At 36.3% G+C, this 17,643-nt stretch overlaps 2 protein-coding genes across 2 annotated transcripts in view; both read right to left on the bottom strand.

Annotated features, from left to right (window-relative positions):
• Positions 1-13,326, bottom strand: part of col22a1 (collagen, type XXII, alpha 1) — a 77,570-nt gene extending 64,244 nt beyond the window's left edge. The window contains exons 1-4 of the mRNA XM_066714569.1: positions 12,778-13,326; positions 8,499-8,648; positions 7,494-8,060; positions 862-939 (exon numbers count right to left, since the gene is read on the bottom strand). Of these exons, the coding sequence (XP_066570666.1) occupies positions 862-939; positions 7,494-8,060; positions 8,499-8,589 (736 nt within the window). The 5' untranslated portion in view covers positions 8,590-8,648; positions 12,778-13,326. The remainder of the gene's footprint in view (positions 1-861; positions 940-7,493; positions 8,061-8,498; positions 8,649-12,777) is intronic.
• Positions 13,327-13,889: 563 nt separating this feature from the next.
• Positions 13,890-17,050, bottom strand: LOC136759634 (uncharacterized). Its single transcript, XM_066714612.1, has 2 exons — positions 16,934-17,050; positions 13,890-16,171 (listed from the first exon to the last, which is right to left on the bottom strand). Exons 1-2 carry the CDS (start codon positions 16,973-16,975, stop codon positions 15,194-15,196), a joined length of 1,020 nt encoding a protein of 339 aa, XP_066570709.1. The 5' UTR covers positions 16,976-17,050; the 3' UTR covers positions 13,890-15,193.
• Positions 17,051-17,643: the final 593 nt, after the last annotated feature.

Here is a 17,643-nt window from a genome sequence, read left to right as displayed (position 1 = left end):
AAATTTGCAAAGTTTATTTAAAAGTACACTTAAACAGCACTTCTCAAGACAATGGTAACATAGTTTAGATAATGATTTCTCTTCATCATTGGGAGTCTGTTTTTGTCCTCTGACAGTGACACATGTTCACTGGGAGTCTAGACAGGAACTTTAAGTCCCACAACTCAAAGACAAACATCCTATCAGTCTGTTAAAGCCGTACCCTAGATCAACAGCAAGACTTATTAATATGATTTGCGCTGTGTTTTGAAATCTGTAAATGTACTGATCTTTGTCACAAGTTACTTAATCCTTAAAAAGGTATTAAAAAAACATAATCTTCAGTTATTCACCACTATTAAGGCCAATGCGAATATTTGGTAATGCTGCTCACATATTCTCTTTAGACTGATTATCATTTATTTGAAGTGTCAGTGATTATCTATTCAGGGCAAGCAAAATATTCTTTATACAAAATGCCTGAGGGAGATAATGTGGTGGCAGACTAAATATGAAAATATTTAAAACCAGACTAAATACACTTAAAGGTTTCAGTTTTATTGTGATGTTTCATTGCACAGTAATAAATCACTGGCTAAACGTGAATGAACATTTAAGAAATATTATGCAATACATTGCTTCTTTCACATATGAAGCCCCTAATCTAAGCTCTTAGTATTTTAATTAGGCCTATATATTTATTTATTGTCAGAAGCCCTTATCCAGTATTTTAATTGTAACTACAGTGTATAGGATGATGACATTAAAACAATTGCAATATTTAAAGAATACCTATATATCTTTATACATTTAAACATTCATGTTTAACAAAGGTGTGTAATAAAGACATAAATGGAGCAATGAGAATCAGACATTCCTTACCTGGAATTTCATCTGTGTTTTTGTCATTGGTTTTCTTAAACCGCTCACCTGAAATCTGCATATTTGGACACAGCACATCTGAGGATTAAAGGAAGAGAATTAGAAAATGATTGTGTCTGCAGTAGTCCAGTTAATATACTAATGCTTATTATGTGATCCATAGACGTATGTTGAGGTTGGTAATTAAAGCTCTGATAGGTGGCCCCAGATTGTTTTGCCTCACTGATTCCTTTCAGACACAAAAAATAATGACCATGGCTCCAAGAGTCGGTTTACATTGATGACAGTCTCAGATTTGTGCCTGTGTATGTGAAAGTCTTTGCAAGACGGGGCTCCTGTGAGCCCAGAATTGGCATGTCCAGTGGTGACAGGCAGAAAGTTAACACCATCAGGAATAGTTGACATTGGCAGAGTAAGTGACACTTTCTATTTTCAGGCTTTGCACCCAATAATAATCTGTTTTCTCTGGGGATCATAGCCCAGCCTGTGGAGAGGATATTGGTTAGAAAGAGATCTTAAACCAATTTAATTTTACATGATTATACGTATTAACAAATTTACCCAGAAACTTGTTTGTGTCCAACATGTATGGTATCCCTCTGTACTGACTGCACTGGCCATCTGACCCTTTGCCTCCTCTAATTTGATTAATTTGGGGTATTAGTTTGACTTCCCCCAAAACTCACTACCACCCTAACATGTTTAGTTCAACTGTTATATTTATATAATTAAACATTGCAACCTTGGATAATTCAACAAACATGTTAATGTGAAGCATCAAATTATTCTGAAAAACTATTGGTTTCTACTGAGATACACATGTGAAGAATAGTTTTTCATTCAAAGGAAAATCCCTGTAGTGCCTGGCACATTTATAGTGGGGTAGGATTCTTTGAGAGTCAGACACTAGAGGTTTTCTTCTATTATACAGAAAAGTTTGGCCAGTAAGTACATTTCCAAATTCTAGTCACTCTGAATACTTCTTTATAGAACCATACCCTTGACTAGGCCTAATCCTTTAAGCGCTTAAGTAGTTGTTTTACATTGTATGGGATAAGAACAGATTTATTCTTGTAATAATACCTGGGGTTTATAGTGTATGAGCAAAGTCATTTAAAATAGTGTTGGAAGAAGGCATGGGGTGACATTTCCAAAGATGTATGAATCAGAATTACAATACTTGCAGATCTAAAATCTTCAGAAAACATCACCATATTGTTTTCCTGGGATTCAGAATCCAATTCAATGCTTGTGTGTATTCCAGCATGGTGCACAATATATAAATGCACTTTTGCAAGGACAAAATTATTCAGCAAGCAGCACTCCAAGTATTAGGGAGGTCCCGGCTGAGCCTTACATAATTATAGTTCTGCGCTGTTTGACTAAAGGGGCACATGATTGAGGCAAGTGAAGTTTGATACTTTTATAGAACCCTGACCTCCACTTTTAAAGACTATCACAGTGGAGTGAAAAACCATAGGCCAGGGTCACACTTGCTGGGATAATGCAGTAATTGAAGAAAGCATCATTGCTTTGTTTTTATTTGTAGATACAAGTTTTGAAAACCTAATTATTCTGAAAAAACAGTTGCTTATGGATCCTTATTATGACTGACTACATTCAGTGGGTTATCAGTTTTTTATAATTATAATAAATTGATAGTGGAGTTATGCAGTTAATGATCTACTTTCAAGAACTGCCACTGCAAATTGCTAACACCTGCAAACATGGTGAAATTAGTTTTTGGCCTCTTTTCAAAACCTGTCCCAGTATGAAGTCAGTGCACAGGACAGTAGCCCTGTGACTCCCTTCTCCCCTCTGAGTCTGCGTCTCAGCACTGTAGTCATGGAATCACCCCCTAGAGATGCTAAGAGGTAGATCAGTATGGGCTTTTTCACTCGAGAAGAATGAGGGTGCTGAAGTTGAAAAAATGCAAGGCAGGCACCCAAACCACACCGCCTGCTTGCTTCTCTGACAATCATGTAAAATCACAGCCTGTAATTTTCTTTAATCACTGCTGTAAAAAAGACTTTGTCAAATCAAAGGGACTGTAGTTGTGCATACTTTCATTTGGAGGAGATTGTTGCCAATTGCAATTGATTTAGTTGATATTTATGTTTTTATCAAAATTAATCACGGTAAAGGACAATAGGAATCTTTTCAAACAGTAAAACATACTAACCTGAAAAGGTGAAAACTATGAAAATACGCATTTGTTTACTGCCTTTATTATAATTATCCCTTGAGATAGTTTCACTTTGGCTGTGTTGACATGCTGTTGTTGATGTATTTTGAGGTAGTATGCTGGATTATAATTTTTGATTGTTTTGGTTATGACATCTATGGTTTGTTGTGTTGATTTTGTCTAATTTGTTTTCAATTGCAAATTACAAGCTTTTATCCAATCACAGTTTACTTCATCGTCAGAGGCTGCTTATATTTTAAAACACGATAAGGCCTAGTTACATGATAATTTGCAATTTGCAAGGTATCATGTGGTCTAGGCCTATGTTTTTCTAATAGATTTTAGTAATATTATCTATATTTCAATATTTTTCCTACAAATTATCGGTTGTGCTTCATGTTCACAATGGAGTCCATGTTTTTGCTGTTGTCTGTCTTAATGGTAAATCCAGTGAGACATGAGATAACCCTTAAATTCTGAAGTATGGCTTTAGATGTATTATTATTAATATATTAGGAAGTATCTAGAAGTAAGGCCTGATTCTTGTGCTGAATATCTTAATTTGTACTGGAATGCACACTTTAATGTCTACCTTTATATATAGTTATGTGTTTTTATTTGATTAAAGCTTTTATCCTTTGGCATATTGGGTCTGTAAAAACTTATGATTAGAGACTCAAAGACTCCACCAATATAGCATTTTGACCAAAAATAGCATCCACAGTGACTATATAACTATTTTGGGCTATCTTAAGCCTTTAAAAAAAGGGGTTTCTTCTAATTTCTGAGTTTTCATTGGTTTCTGAGTGGTATGTTCTGTTGATGTTAATGAAAGATACTAAGCACGTATTCTGGACAATCAGATAATTAATTCTATGTTTTTCCTCTACGTTTTTGTTTTTATTAACCAGTTTATGTTTAATAAGTATACCATTGACATGATGTTTCTTTTTTACTAAATGTAATTTTATTTACCAAGACAATAAGCATTGTTAGCTGTTTAGACAGGTCCTGTACCACTTTACCATATCAAAGAGTGGGTAGGTCTATTCCAAAGACCTTCCTTGTTAAAAGGATAACCTTGCATAAATATTTTTAAAATGGTGCTTTAGCTTAATTTTCTCAAACCACACTCAAACGAAACTAGTCCCTGTCATTTTGGCTGAAAGCTGTAATTTACAGAACAACCAGATATTTAAATGTAAGTGGCAATGGGTGTACCCTTAACACACTGGGGCCCACTTTTCACTTTTGCACTCCTCCAGTCAGGTCTTGGTTTTCTCAAATATGGTAAGAGAGGCTTGTTCTCAGGATGTTAATGAGTACAAACCTGTTCAAGTAAAAATACACATTTGTATTTTTAAATATCTAAACTAGTCTACTTTAACTTTCTCATCCATTTGCAAACTGGATGACACAACTTGGAGGTCATGTTAATAAAAACATAGGAAATCCAATTTTAAATAACTGCTTTCATCTTTTTGGACAGAGAAATACTTGGAAGTTATACTGCCTATACTATACCTATAGCCTCAAAAAGCAATCGTTTTCTTTTTTGGATAGTGATCGTATAATTAGTCCTTCAGATGGGTTTCTTTCCCACCTTAAAATGTGATGAATTCTGCCTTAAGCTCAGATATGCAGTCCCCAAATCATTCTCTTTTGATGCTGTGTTAGTGCTGAGGGTGCTTGATTCCAGGGGATCTGAGTTCATGCCCTGCTTAAGACTCGGTGCAACCACATCATTACAGTTAGCGGGACATTAAAAAAATGAGTTTAGGACGAGCTGGATTGCGTCCTACCACAGTCGTACACAATGCGTTATATTGTAAATGGAAAGTGAGCTTCAAAATTGCTAAAATATTTTTGTAGGCATGCTTATTGCTGGCTGAATTCTCTTCAGAATAGTTGGTCTGTCTGTCAGTTCCCTTGGCCACAGACGTTGAAAGATCTGCAAAATTGCAAAGCATTATAGAAACTTTCCCTGTGATTCACGGAGCAGCAGGGTACTAATCAAAAACAGATTACTAAATAACTACTTCTGTCAGTAAAGTAAACATCTGGGGAGTAAGACACACTAACATATTACTCCAGTGTGTTGTTGAATTTAGAAACATGTCTCATGTGATTAGAGACCTTGCACATTGTGGGTATGGATTTATAGTGAAACAGGGTTCCATTTATTGAGCACAGAAATATATTTATGTACTGTATTTATTTATTTTTGTATTAGTTGTAAATCATTGAAGATATTGTTTTCTATTTTTTTTAAATGAAGTCATTACAAAATCTAATAAAAAATATTTTACAATGTCCTCCCAGAATAAAATGAACACTCCAATGTCAGAAGGAGACATTTGTTGACAGTTAACAGTTAAAGTGTTACACTTTGAAGATTAATAATCATCATAATAAAAACCCATTCAAATGTGGTGCTTCACAAATCAGCACCACAATAATTGTGTGGTGTATTAAGGGAATTATTCCATCCAGTCTGTTTTACAGTAAACCCTGGAAAGTGTGCAGGCACAGACTAACTTTGGAATACATTTGGTAAATTTACAATACCCAGTGGGCTAAATTACACAAATATTAAGAAACGTGCCAGCATAGTTTATCGAAGAGCTAAATCTGCATTTCAACACAAACCTGCCATTTTTAGATCGAGATAGATAAAGCAATGATTAGTGGGCAAAATGTGAGGTTTTCAGCTTCTTTCATAGCAGTGCTTTTAAGGCAGCTGATTACTAGGCAAAAAAAGATAATATGCGAAAGCTAAAGGGTACAGTACTTGAAACATTAGAACTGTAATTTTCAGAACAAAAATAACTTAGCCATTTAACCAAGTTGTTTTCTTGCCACTGATATTCTTAGATGGACATGTATAGTGCAAAGTGATCCGGGAGATTACAGGACAAAAAAAGATGGGGTTAAGGCCTTCAGGGCGATACCAGACTGTCTCTGTACATGGTGTCATCCCGTTTTTCAGACAGTGAGAGCAATACAAGTGCTAGGGTTAGATTATTTTTAATTCTGAATGTCAGTTTCTGTTCACAATTTCCCTGAATTTCTTATTTGGTACCAATTTTGTTTTGCCTGGTGTCATCAATGATTGACATCTTGGACATTGGAAAGCCTAATTCTGTAATAATTCCTACTTCTAAGAATTGTAATTTGAAACCACTATTTCCATAATCTCAATTACTGAACAAAACAAACTTAATCTAAATGGTTCAAAAATGTCTGCATTTAAATGAAATTATCGTATGTAAGGTTCAAGAGTTCTTGTAAACAACCTTGACTTTAGTGAGTGTTATATACATATAGTCAAGAAACCTAAACTGTAATAGAACTTAAAGCTGTATGGCTCTTCTCCAAATATGAAGGACATGTGCTTGACCATTTTTAGAAAGGAAAATTAATATATGTGGTCTGCCAAGTCCAAGTGCCTAGGTATCATTCCACAAGGAATGTTTAAATTAAATAAAGAATAAAACCCCTCAATACAATATGGACATACACAGCAAGTGTGTTCATTATAAAGTAAATATCAATTAAGTTTAATAACAAACAAATAGAAACAATCTCCCAATTGGTTATAATTTCTATGGTTACTGTTGTTAGGATTATTCATGTTAAATTATTCACGTCTCATTCACGCGTAACTTCCTTCCAACCAACAAGTTGATATCCTATTTTTAAGGTGTAAGGAAATCCTCTGGCGGCAGTTCTGAAGGGCCATGTTTACTGTTTTGACCACGATTTAAGACATCTTTGCCCTCCCTGATTGCTAACTTTAGCCAAGAATGTAAACTCGATAATTTAGCCTAGAACATCTGTCATCATCTTAACACATTATACCCTTGCTCATGGCCAGTCAGCCTACATACTTTTACAGTCAGAATGCCCTATTTAACCAGTCTACAACATTCAGGAAAATATGCCATACCTAGCTTCCATTAAAGATATACTTAGAACAAAACTAAATTCTGCTTCAGTCTGTTAAGGTGACATCTACGTTTTAGACTTTTGTTCAGTATGGTCAGGTGAAACCTTCTCAAGACCTCTTTAACTGATTCATCTAAATGGTAATTTGTATTGTTTGGACAAGCCCAAATAGATGTGTATAGTAGAAGATAAATAGTTTATTTTGGCCTGTATGCTTGGGTGAGGGAATGATAACCTGGCCATAAGGAGAAGGACATCGGAACCCTCCATTTGGGGAATGAGCCAAGGAACTGCTGCATATCTGGTGTGGGTGGACAAGGGATGAATGCTGGGAAGCAGTGTTTATTATTGGATACTTATTCTTGGGTAGTTGGGAGTCAAGTGTGAGATTGGTATTGTCCTCGTCACAAACATTCATTAACAACTCAATATATGATTCAGAAAGAGTAGCTGAATGTGAACATGGCAAGATTTCGATTTTTAACACTCCACCACTTACTCTCACAGAGCCGTCTCCGTAGTTTTCCTCTTATCTTGTCAATAGCGTTGAAGTCAGAGACATGAAACACATGGGCAGACTTGGGTTCGGAAGCCATCTCTTCAAGCTCAACTCTGAGAGCTTCCCCAACGCCTACTGCAAACATCCTTATCCCAGCCTGATGTGCAGTGTTGGAAGGCTCCAAAACATAATCCTGGCTCCTTCCATCTGTCATTAAGATGGCAACCTTCTGGATACCACGTGCAGCTGGCCTGGCTCCTGCTTCCTCTGTGAAGATGCGAGTAGTGATGTAACTGATGGCATCTCCCGTGTTGGTATTGCCCCCAAGATACCGAATATTCCTGGCTGCTCTTTTGACATCCTCTAGGTTATTGTATCTCCCAAGGTCAAACTCAGTGGTGGGTCTGTCGCTGTAACGAACCACGGCAACGTGCGTCTTCTCTGGGCCAATATCAAATGTCTCCACTATGTTGGAAACCCACTGCCTGACCTTCTCAAAGTTCTCTCTGCCCACACTGGATGACGTATCGAGGATAAACACCAGGTCATAGTGGACATTTTTACAACCTGTAGGATAGAAAAAGACATAGTACAGTGTTATATATCCAAGTTATATTCTAATGGAGTGTTTGTATTGGTTGTTTAGACACCTGGTTTAGCTAACTGCCATTGTAAATAAATACATTCTAAATATTTTTTCTTATGCTAACATAGGATAAACTGAGCAGTAAGTGACATAGCTGATTCATAATACACACACACGTACATTCTGTATCTTAAAAGTAAAGTGATGTCACTAAGATGGAAAATGAATTTCACTGTGGTAATTACATTGGACGCCCCTTATTCACACTTACTATACTCTCCTTTGCATAGGCTGGGAAAGTGGCCATGACTATTCATTTTCTTTAACTTATTGTCAATGGCCAATAATGATTTGATCCTCTGCAAAGATAAGACCAAAAGACTAAACTAAACACATTTTTCATCAGCAATAGATTGTACCTGCTCTTTGAGCATCTGTGCCTTCTTCAAAGAGTGTCAGTGCAAGGATTACTAGGATTGGACAAATCCGGAATCCCAATCGCAATAACATCTCCGCTTCTTTTACCGTGTCTCCTGGAAAGAATCGTGGTTAGCATCAATGGCCCCCCCCTGTGGAGACATCAATCAAAGGTAGTTATAAAATAATGACAAATGACTAAACCACAAAGCCATATGGCTTTACATGGAGGGTATTATAACTTCTACAGTATTAAACACATTTACTTTTTCCCTTGAAAGATAAAATCATCCTAAATCCTCTGTATATAATCCATCTAATTACAATCCATTTCAACACATGCATGATGCTTTTGCACAAGTTAAAAAGGCAACACATCTCCATTGGTTGTACTTTATTTCCACTCTTGCGTCACAGCAGGCTAGTGCTCAAGACTTGAGTTTCAGAAACAGAAATGTACTATGTGTAATTTCACTGAGGAACAACAGGTAGTGTTGTAATGAGTAGCTCTTCTGAGTTAATGTAAATGTGTAGCTCTGTGTGAGCATAATGGTCCCACAAGCCAGGGCTGGATAGCCAAACCAGGAGCTGGTCGAAGCATAGGACAGTACGTATACAGCATCTGTGCTGGTATGTATGAGGAGGAACTTGCAACTTCTTATCTGTGTGTTTATTTTTTTCTAGAGAGGACATCCTATTAAAAACATTACTGTGGATACACGCAGCTCAAATAAACAAAATGTCTCCAAAAATTTCCAGCAAATGATTCTTGTTCTTCTGAAAACTGTCTGCATGATGTGAAAATGTAGAACACATACAGTTCTGCTGTTATATTTCACTCTGGGCTATAGCTTTATAATGATGCATGTTTTGTCAATTGAATGCCACCAAGAGAAGTGTAAACTATTCCATGCCTCGCTTACTTCAGATAGTGTGAATATTTAATTTGCTGTCCTCAACATCTATTGAAATGCTTGTTGCCTAAGGTCTGTTAGCTTAAAACCAAATTGCTCCAGCTAAGTATAGATTCTGTGGGAAAACTAATAGACTAGAGTGTAGCATGTTCTCATCACACTCTGCACCCATTTGACTTCAATACAATTACTTCCCCAGTCACCCAACATAGCAACATTATGTTGGCTATTTTGAACAGGCTGTAATGCTGAAATATGTGTGGGTTTCTCCAGAAGACCATGATGATGTGGCATTTGCCACTCCCATCCTCTATAAACTATGATCTTCCCTGATTTAACTCAACGTGACACCCATTCACAGCTGGAATATCAGATGTTTGTTCATAAAGACTGGAGTCAAGTCTTTTTGAAATGAATCCACCATTGACAGTAGGGATGTGACAGAGGTGACAGAATGCTTTTAAAGCATTAAATCTGTGTGGATGTGGGTGTAGATGCGGATGTACTGTATTAAGTTGTAGGTTGAGAGGCGAATGCGAATGCGAATTTAAACCTCATCACAACCCTAATTGAGAGTACAGTTTATGAATTAGCAGGCCAAGATGCGCTTGCAAATTTTTAAAAACAAAAAAATGGACAAACGGTGAGTCTGTATTATTTAATGGATAGAGAGGACCTGGATGTGTGATGAAGAGTACTGCTTCATTCCCATATGGAAGAAAGTATAAGGAAGCCTCCATTATATGAAAAGGATTATAAGAACAGCCATGTGCTATACTGAGATTTGTTTTATAAAAGCATCATGACTGCTTGTTCCATCTGGATATACTGTAATGGACGAAAATAATAGTATCTGCTTTGGACCAGTGGTTCTGAGAGAACAACATTGAAATATCGAATTTTATGCTTTATGCTTTATGCTTTATACCAAGTCCTGATCTAAAGCCTATAGAATATGTATAATAAACTGCAAGGGAGAAGAGAAGAGACTTGCTGCCCTCACACCACACTATCTACCAGAACACTTGCAGAAGTCATTAAAGGCAGAGTTGAGTCTATAACCTATTCCATTCATGTAAATGTCTACCATGGCATGTGATTGCAACCCCTAATTTAATTGTGTGTTTATATAAAATCCAAATCCCTTTAACTGAATTATCTTAGCAATGGTTATAATAGATACATTATTGACTGTTTTTAATGATGAAACACTTACTAGACACATTGCAAAAATATGCTCTTGGGCAGTTTGTTGCAAGAAATATGTATGCTGCACAGTTCAAATTAACATTTTAACTATTTTCACACATCAGAATTGCATTCCTCAAAATACAGATTAAAGTGTATTATACTCAATTTGTGCTTGAGTCAAGATTTTCAAGATGATCATTCTTTGCCATTTTTAGTAGATATATATATATAATATACAGATCAATCATAAAGCTCTCTAAGTGGAATTGATTGACAATAATCAAAAAGGTCATTTTGTCATAATGCTTGTACATACAACAATGAAGGCGCTTGTTGTTGTGAGTGCTAGGCCCATTCTTGGATGTGGATGGCCTGCCACTCCAGCAGTCTTAAAGTGCCTTTCAGGGCAAATGATGCTGTTATTAGATTCAATAATGTCTAAAGTTTATCTTTTTTTTTCTCATGCATAGTTTTCCAGTCTTTGATCCTTGTATTAATTCAGGAGCTTGGACAACGCCCATAGATGTGTGCAGTGGAAGGTAAGTTAAGTGGATTTTGGCCTTGACTGGCTTGAGTAAGGGAATGATGACCTGGAGAGGCGATCATAACCCCTGAGTAGGTGGAATGAGCCAAGGAGTTGCTGCAAAGGCAGTTTTTGGGGTGAAGGAGGATGCAAAGCAATGCATGCTGGGAGAATGTGTTTATTGCCGGAAACGTATGCTCTTGGAAGGTGAAAATTGAGCATAAGATTGGTGTTATCCTCCTCTCAAACTTCAACTTCAACACCAACCATTCAACAAATGGCACACTATGAAAATGCTATCTGTCAGTTCCCTAACAAAAGTGAAGTATGAAAAGTAAACTGTGAACTCTTTTTGTTGTTGAAGTGCCATTAAGATTTTTAAGTCTAATTATAATGGAAAACGGTTAGAAAATACAACATAATGATTATAATAATGGCAATTGTGTGGAAACATGCTTCAGGTGTTTCATAGCAGCTAAAATGTCCTCATATTCTGTAATTTACAGTTGGTGCTGATCTTATCGTGGTTGCTTTTTCTTTCTAGATAAGAAGAGATCTGGATTTATGGAGAATAATTATAATTATCCACAGCACATGTTAATATCATCCTGTAAGAAGCCCAAAACTGTAATTTTCTAAATGAATGGATTTGAATCAGTAAGCAACAAAGACACTTGGCATATCCATACAAAATACCCTGCCCTTAGCTTGGCAGCACCGCAACATTTTTAGTCAGGAAATATTTTAAACAGATTAAGAAACCTAAAGACAAAACCACAACCAGCTTGCATTTGTGAATTTGTTGATTTTGAGTACTTATTTACATTTTCTGTTCTAGTTTTCTCCTTGTTCTGTCCAACATCTGTTTAAATGTAAATATGATTTGCTCTTCTACAAGAATCTTCTCAGCATTTTCCATAACTTTGCTTCCTGTTAACCAAAGTTAAAACTGAAGTTTTAGCTTTATCTCCCGACACTTGTATGTTAGATGCATTATCTTTGCAATTCCCACAGGTAGTGGTTTCACAGTAAGGCTAATATCTAATATCTTTCTGGGACCCCAAATACATATCCACATGCTCTTTTTGCACATAATGTAGGGTATGTAGGGCATAACACATTTAGGAAATGAGAATTCATCAGAGTATGATATTAACAATGCCGAACCTTGATAAATCTGAAAGTTTCACACTGCAGTAAAGGCATTTTAATGCAGTAAACTCAAAGTCTGCAAGAGCAATTAAATCAGATTACCCAAACATGCTACCTATGGTAAGTTCCAGCTTCAGCCCACTGGCAGTGCTGGGATTAAAAATACCCAAATGGTTATTCCAGAATAGTCTACTTCATCATTCTGAGAATATTACATAGAGCACTGCAGAAATTATATGTCAAACAAAAGCAGAATACTTGCCTGTTATTGACTATGCAATTACAACAAACAAACAAAATAGCATCTCAACTGCTTTTAAGCATAAAGTAAAAAGGAGTTCCATCTAAACCAATTTTGTCTGAGAATCATCTGGTACATTTCAAAGTAATTGAGAATCTGATTGGCTTCTTGAGGATTTATGGTTAAACAGTTTGTGAGGTCATAAATACAGTGCATACATCCATGAAAACATATTTTTAGTAAAGAAATATAGTTCTTACTTGGATAATGTTTAAACCAATCTTCCAGAGACCATCCACAATTTTGTTAAATTGCTCTGCTTGTCCCCAGTTTCCAGTATTAGGTACACTTGTCCTCAGCTCTGCAGGGTTCTGAACTGAAGCATCTTCCAAGTAAACCTAAAGTCCGTTTATTTTTAATTATTATTTTATTTGTAAGGTATAACATGGAAAGGGTCTGTATTAATCCAGAGTGACAATCCAGTGTAAAGTCTCGTTAAAAATTAGTTCTCTAACAAGCTTTGGATCGGTAGATTGAGTGGGAGGAACTACAGAGAAAGTATTGGGTTTCAGAGGGTGGCTCATAGAAATAAAAAAAAATAAAAAAAAAGCCTGACAGCCCCGTCCAATTATAGCAGAACATTCAGGGTATTTTTGTATTTTTACTGCACCCGTGTGAAATACTCCCCTCACACCAGGGCTGTGCTCTCAGCTGCACTGCTAACCTGCCTGCCCTGGTGTTCTGTGTATGCAGTGTGCTATCTGTCAGGTTTGTCACATACAAGAATGCTTTTGGAATAGGATTAACTGTCCTTTAGAAATTAAAACAAACTCTTGAACAATTTAAAATAGTCTTACTGAGATATTTGACTTTATTCTGATAATATAATTAAAAAAGATTGAATATTCTGAATTGAAATGGACACCTTCTCTTTTTGCCAGAAGGCTAGTCTTATTTTTTATAGCATGTCAAAGCTGTCTTGTTGCCAGGCTTAGCTGCAGTGTTTAAAAAGACAATTTGAGAGAAGCAAACTTGGTGTCCTTGTCCAACCCAGTTTTTTTTTTTTTTATACATTAATGTAGTGTGAAAACTTCTACACACTATTATTTTCAATATAGTTTATTTTCAGTGCAATCATCATCAATTATCATCATTAGTGTAATCAAATATGCATAGCTAAGAAACCTGACATCCCAGCAGTTATTTTGCATTACTTTAAGTGAAAGAAGCCTCAATTACGCCCTCTATTGCACTTAGAGCTGTACAGCAGCTTTTGAATTCAAACATTGTATCAATTTAGTAGTAATAAAATGTTAATAAATCTTCAAAAAGCACACTCTTTGAAATCTAAAGAAGAGACTTGTACATAAGGGAAGTGCAACAAAGCTTTTTATTACAAGAGAGGGCTAGGTGAGATAGCTACTGAGTCACAGCGTGTACATGAAGAAGGACACAAAGTGGAAACCTATATAAAGCCGATGACCAAGCAGTGACCTCACATTGGATATGCTACATAAAAAACTTCTGGACTGTGAGGGGAAGTGTGTTGATGTTTAAAAGCAGATGCATCTTGTGAATAATGGCCACATTTCAGTAAGACACATTTGTCCTGTGTTATGATGGGGGCTGGGTGTCTGGGCGTTAAGTTGCTTGATTGACTTATATAGCAGTCAGAAAACAATCTGCAAAAAGCCAGGCAGATAGGGGTTACGTGTGTCAACCTGGCAGAACGTCTGGTAAGCATATGCTCTGGATTTTGTCTACACATATGCATTAGAAGCTATGTTTCCATTTAACAAACATTAATTGAATTATTATTAAGATCTTTCTATGAAAACTCACATCATTAAATGTTGTGCTTTAGTAATATCCAGTCAAACGATTCATTCATAATTATCATTTACATTTCAATTTCATGACAATTGTTTATTACAATTTTAAATCTTCAAATTGCAATTGAAAACAATAAACAAAAAAATCAATCTGTACTGCTATACATTTTATAGAGCTACTATAATCTTGTGTTTTATCTTACATTGAAACAAGTATTATTATTTATTATTAGTATTATTATTATTATTAGTAGTAGTAGTAGTAGCTGAAAAGTTATGGGGATGCTCAAAGGAACTTCATTATCTTATTTTTGTGCTCCAGGATCTGGCACACATCTTTTAAATATATTTTATCATGCACTAGTTACAGAAAGCCCTGAGGTGATCCAGATGTTACGTTTGTCACATTAAGGTAAAAATTAAAGGGAGAAAAATGATGACTATTTTTGGCGTACAAAATGTCCTGAACTGAAACATAAGCAAAAATACATATACTTGATTACATGGTTTACCCTTAAATAACTCCCATGTGTGTTTTCACAATTTTGATATATCTCATATTTAATTACTGGGAAAGTTGTTGGGCGGAGTGTATTTTACCACATGTACAGGTAGTTCAAGAAGCCATTAAACATGTGTTGTTCCTTTATTAAATTAGTAGGCATGAATCCTGACAAAGCCTATTGCTTTTGGGTTTTGTATAAGCGCTGAAGTCACACAAATAAAGAAGGACTTTCCTCAATCAATGCAACAATCAATACATGAATAAATGACCTGCTGGGTTTATTTATTTCATTCGTACTACATAATGGAGGTTAGTCATATCTTAACATCTTGGATATCACTAGCAACCATCCTCCTGACAGCCTCTCTGTGCCTCTCCTGCACCTTCTTCGTTTCCTGTGTCCTCAGGTTTCCTACAGTTCCTCCTTGATGCTTTTTCCAGTAACTGGCTAGCCTGCCTCAGTGCTCTCTGTGTGCGCTGCACTTTAGCATTATCTTTATGGGAGGGTTGGCCATCAGCATCCTCAGATAATCCGGCTGCTGTTGACGTCTTAGATTTACGTTGATCCTCATCACGGGCCTTCCCTTTTCTCAGGGGCAGGTGGCCTCGAGACGATCTCTGAAACAGATCAGGATCCTCACTGCTTTCCTCCCTTAAGTGCTGAGCATGATATTTACTTTTCAGACTGTTTGACTTCGGTACCAGTGGTTTGCCAGGAAGTGGGGTCTCTCTGCATGGCACCTCCTTTTTCATGCTGGCCTCATTGTTGCCTTTGAAAAGGGGCAATTGGGTGTCAGATCCTGGGAGGACCATCTCTAATGACATTGTGGTTGTTGTGGTTCCTCCAAAAGAGTCACAAGACAACTTCTTTGGCAATTTTATCAGCCCATTTTTTAATCTAACTTTTACTTTTCCATGGGATGGTTTGTTACCCATGGCTTCCAAATGTTGGGCAGCAGCTGTAGCCTCCATCTGGATTCCCTTCATTTTCTGTTGCTGGGACGCTTGTACCTCTTTGGACAGTTCCAATGGAGCCAATTTAACAGGCCTCCTTGGCAATAGGTTTTCAAATCCTTTCTCCGGAAGCTCATGAAGCAGTGACTTGATCACAACAGACCCCCTCTGTGCTGGGCCTTCATGGAGGGCTCCTGCTGCTGTAACTTGAGCTGGGGTCTCCTCTCCAGGGCTGTGTGACAGATGGGAGCCAGGTGTTTTTGAATCCATGCCATTTTTAACCGGTAGCCGGAGCTTAAGGACGCCCACATCACAAATGTTATTATTAATATGAGTGGTCAGCAGCTCCTCTTTCTTTGGCTCCTATTTAAAAAAGAGAGGGTTTTATTTATTATAAGAAACATTCATAAATGCAGTGATTCAAATTTACATTTGTCTAGCACATTAAATATCTCATCCTGTTTTAACCAGGGACCAAAAACACATTAAATCCTGGCTTTGCACAATTGCCTGAGAATACTTTGGGAAATAAGAAGTCCTTGGAACTTAGTTGTTGTTCTTTATCTATGCACTTTGGTTGATTTCAAGGAGTTAGCAGATTGTTATAAAGCCTTTTAGTATTGATGATGATGATTAGGAGTACATATTTAGTCCAGCTTAATATTACCATCTGTTTCCCTCATATTTTTGCAATGTTTCTCCCCATGAGAGAAATCCAAAATGCCATTTAATCCAGAAAAACTCCATCTTATTTTATTAAAGGAGAGAAACTCTAAGTAGAAAATGTAAATTTCTTTCTAAATTTCCTTTTTCTAGCTTTTAAAGGGATGGTAAAACAACATACATAAATATATTCCCCAGAAAATACAGTGTACTATCATCCTAAAATATGATCTTGGATGATCTATATTTAAATAGATTAATTATAATATAATATTCTCTCAGGATTTAGCAATTCAATATTCCTAAGATTCTAAAAATTAATGCCATTTGCCTTTCAAATGTTTGTATTTATATCACCTTATCACCTTTTTTCTAATATCAACATTATGCTGCTATCAGTATTTTTAATTTAATTTCATATTTGTTGTTTCAACTTAAAGTTTTTAGGAAAACTTTACTTACAAGTTGACTTGATAGCCCTTGCTTCTGTTTTCGTTTAATCATTTTCCAGTGAGTGAGCGTAGATTGTAAATGTTCTGTATCCCTCTTTGGCAGCCTACTGCTTGGCTTTAGTGACTGACATTGCCATAGACAGAAGCTTAGCAACTTTACTGTAAGGTAATTAAACAGATTAGGGTCAGTGTATATACAGTACGATGTCCAGAGATTTGAAATTCTGCTCTGAGAACAGAAATGTGGAAATCATTCCATTTCAAACCTGATAATAATAATAATTGTACAGATTGCTTGTATATATGGAGTTTTGAAATTATTTAAATTGCACAACAACATTGACAGCTGCCCTGGTTACTATATAAAAGTAGGTGTTCGCATCTTCACTAGATGGAGACAAAGCCCACAAATAATATCTAATGCTGCTATTTTTGCATACTGATACCTTTTTTTTCCAGCTTCTATGCATCCAATCTGCAGATGTCTATGAGCAATTAAACCTTGCAGACTGGTCAGACTATATCTGCTCTGTTAGCTGTTTTTCTTTCTTTTTTCCATCTCTTCTATGCTTTTGCATTTTGTGCCTTACTCAAGCAAGAGCAAGATCCTCTCAGCAGAGATGTAGCACAACAGAATAATTAACTTTGCTACTGACTTTCCAGAAACAAAATGGAAGAGAGTGCATTCACTATGAATTCAGTGCCCTAACTTCGTTTTCT

Source organism: Amia ocellicauda, chromosome 10, assembly GCF_036373705.1.
Source record: "Amia ocellicauda isolate fAmiCal2 chromosome 10, fAmiCal2.hap1, whole genome shotgun sequence".
Lineage (NCBI taxonomy): Eukaryota > Metazoa > Chordata > Actinopteri > Amiiformes > Amiidae > Amia > Amia ocellicauda.
The sequence above is the reverse complement of the archived record's forward strand: the minus strand, read 5'-3'. Positions and strand labels throughout refer to the sequence as shown.

What these genes read in the sequence shown, in the direction of transcription:
- LOC136759634 (XM_066714612.1), bottom strand. Translation starts at nt 16,975, where the DNA reads ATGATTAAACGAAAACAGAAGCAAGGGCTATCAAGTCAACTT. An exon ending in AAGGGCTATCAAGTCAACTT is followed by an intron (nt 16,172 to 16,933) that starts GTAAGTAAAGTT and finishes TTTTTTAAATAG; the next exon opens with GAGCCAAAGAAAGAGGAGCT.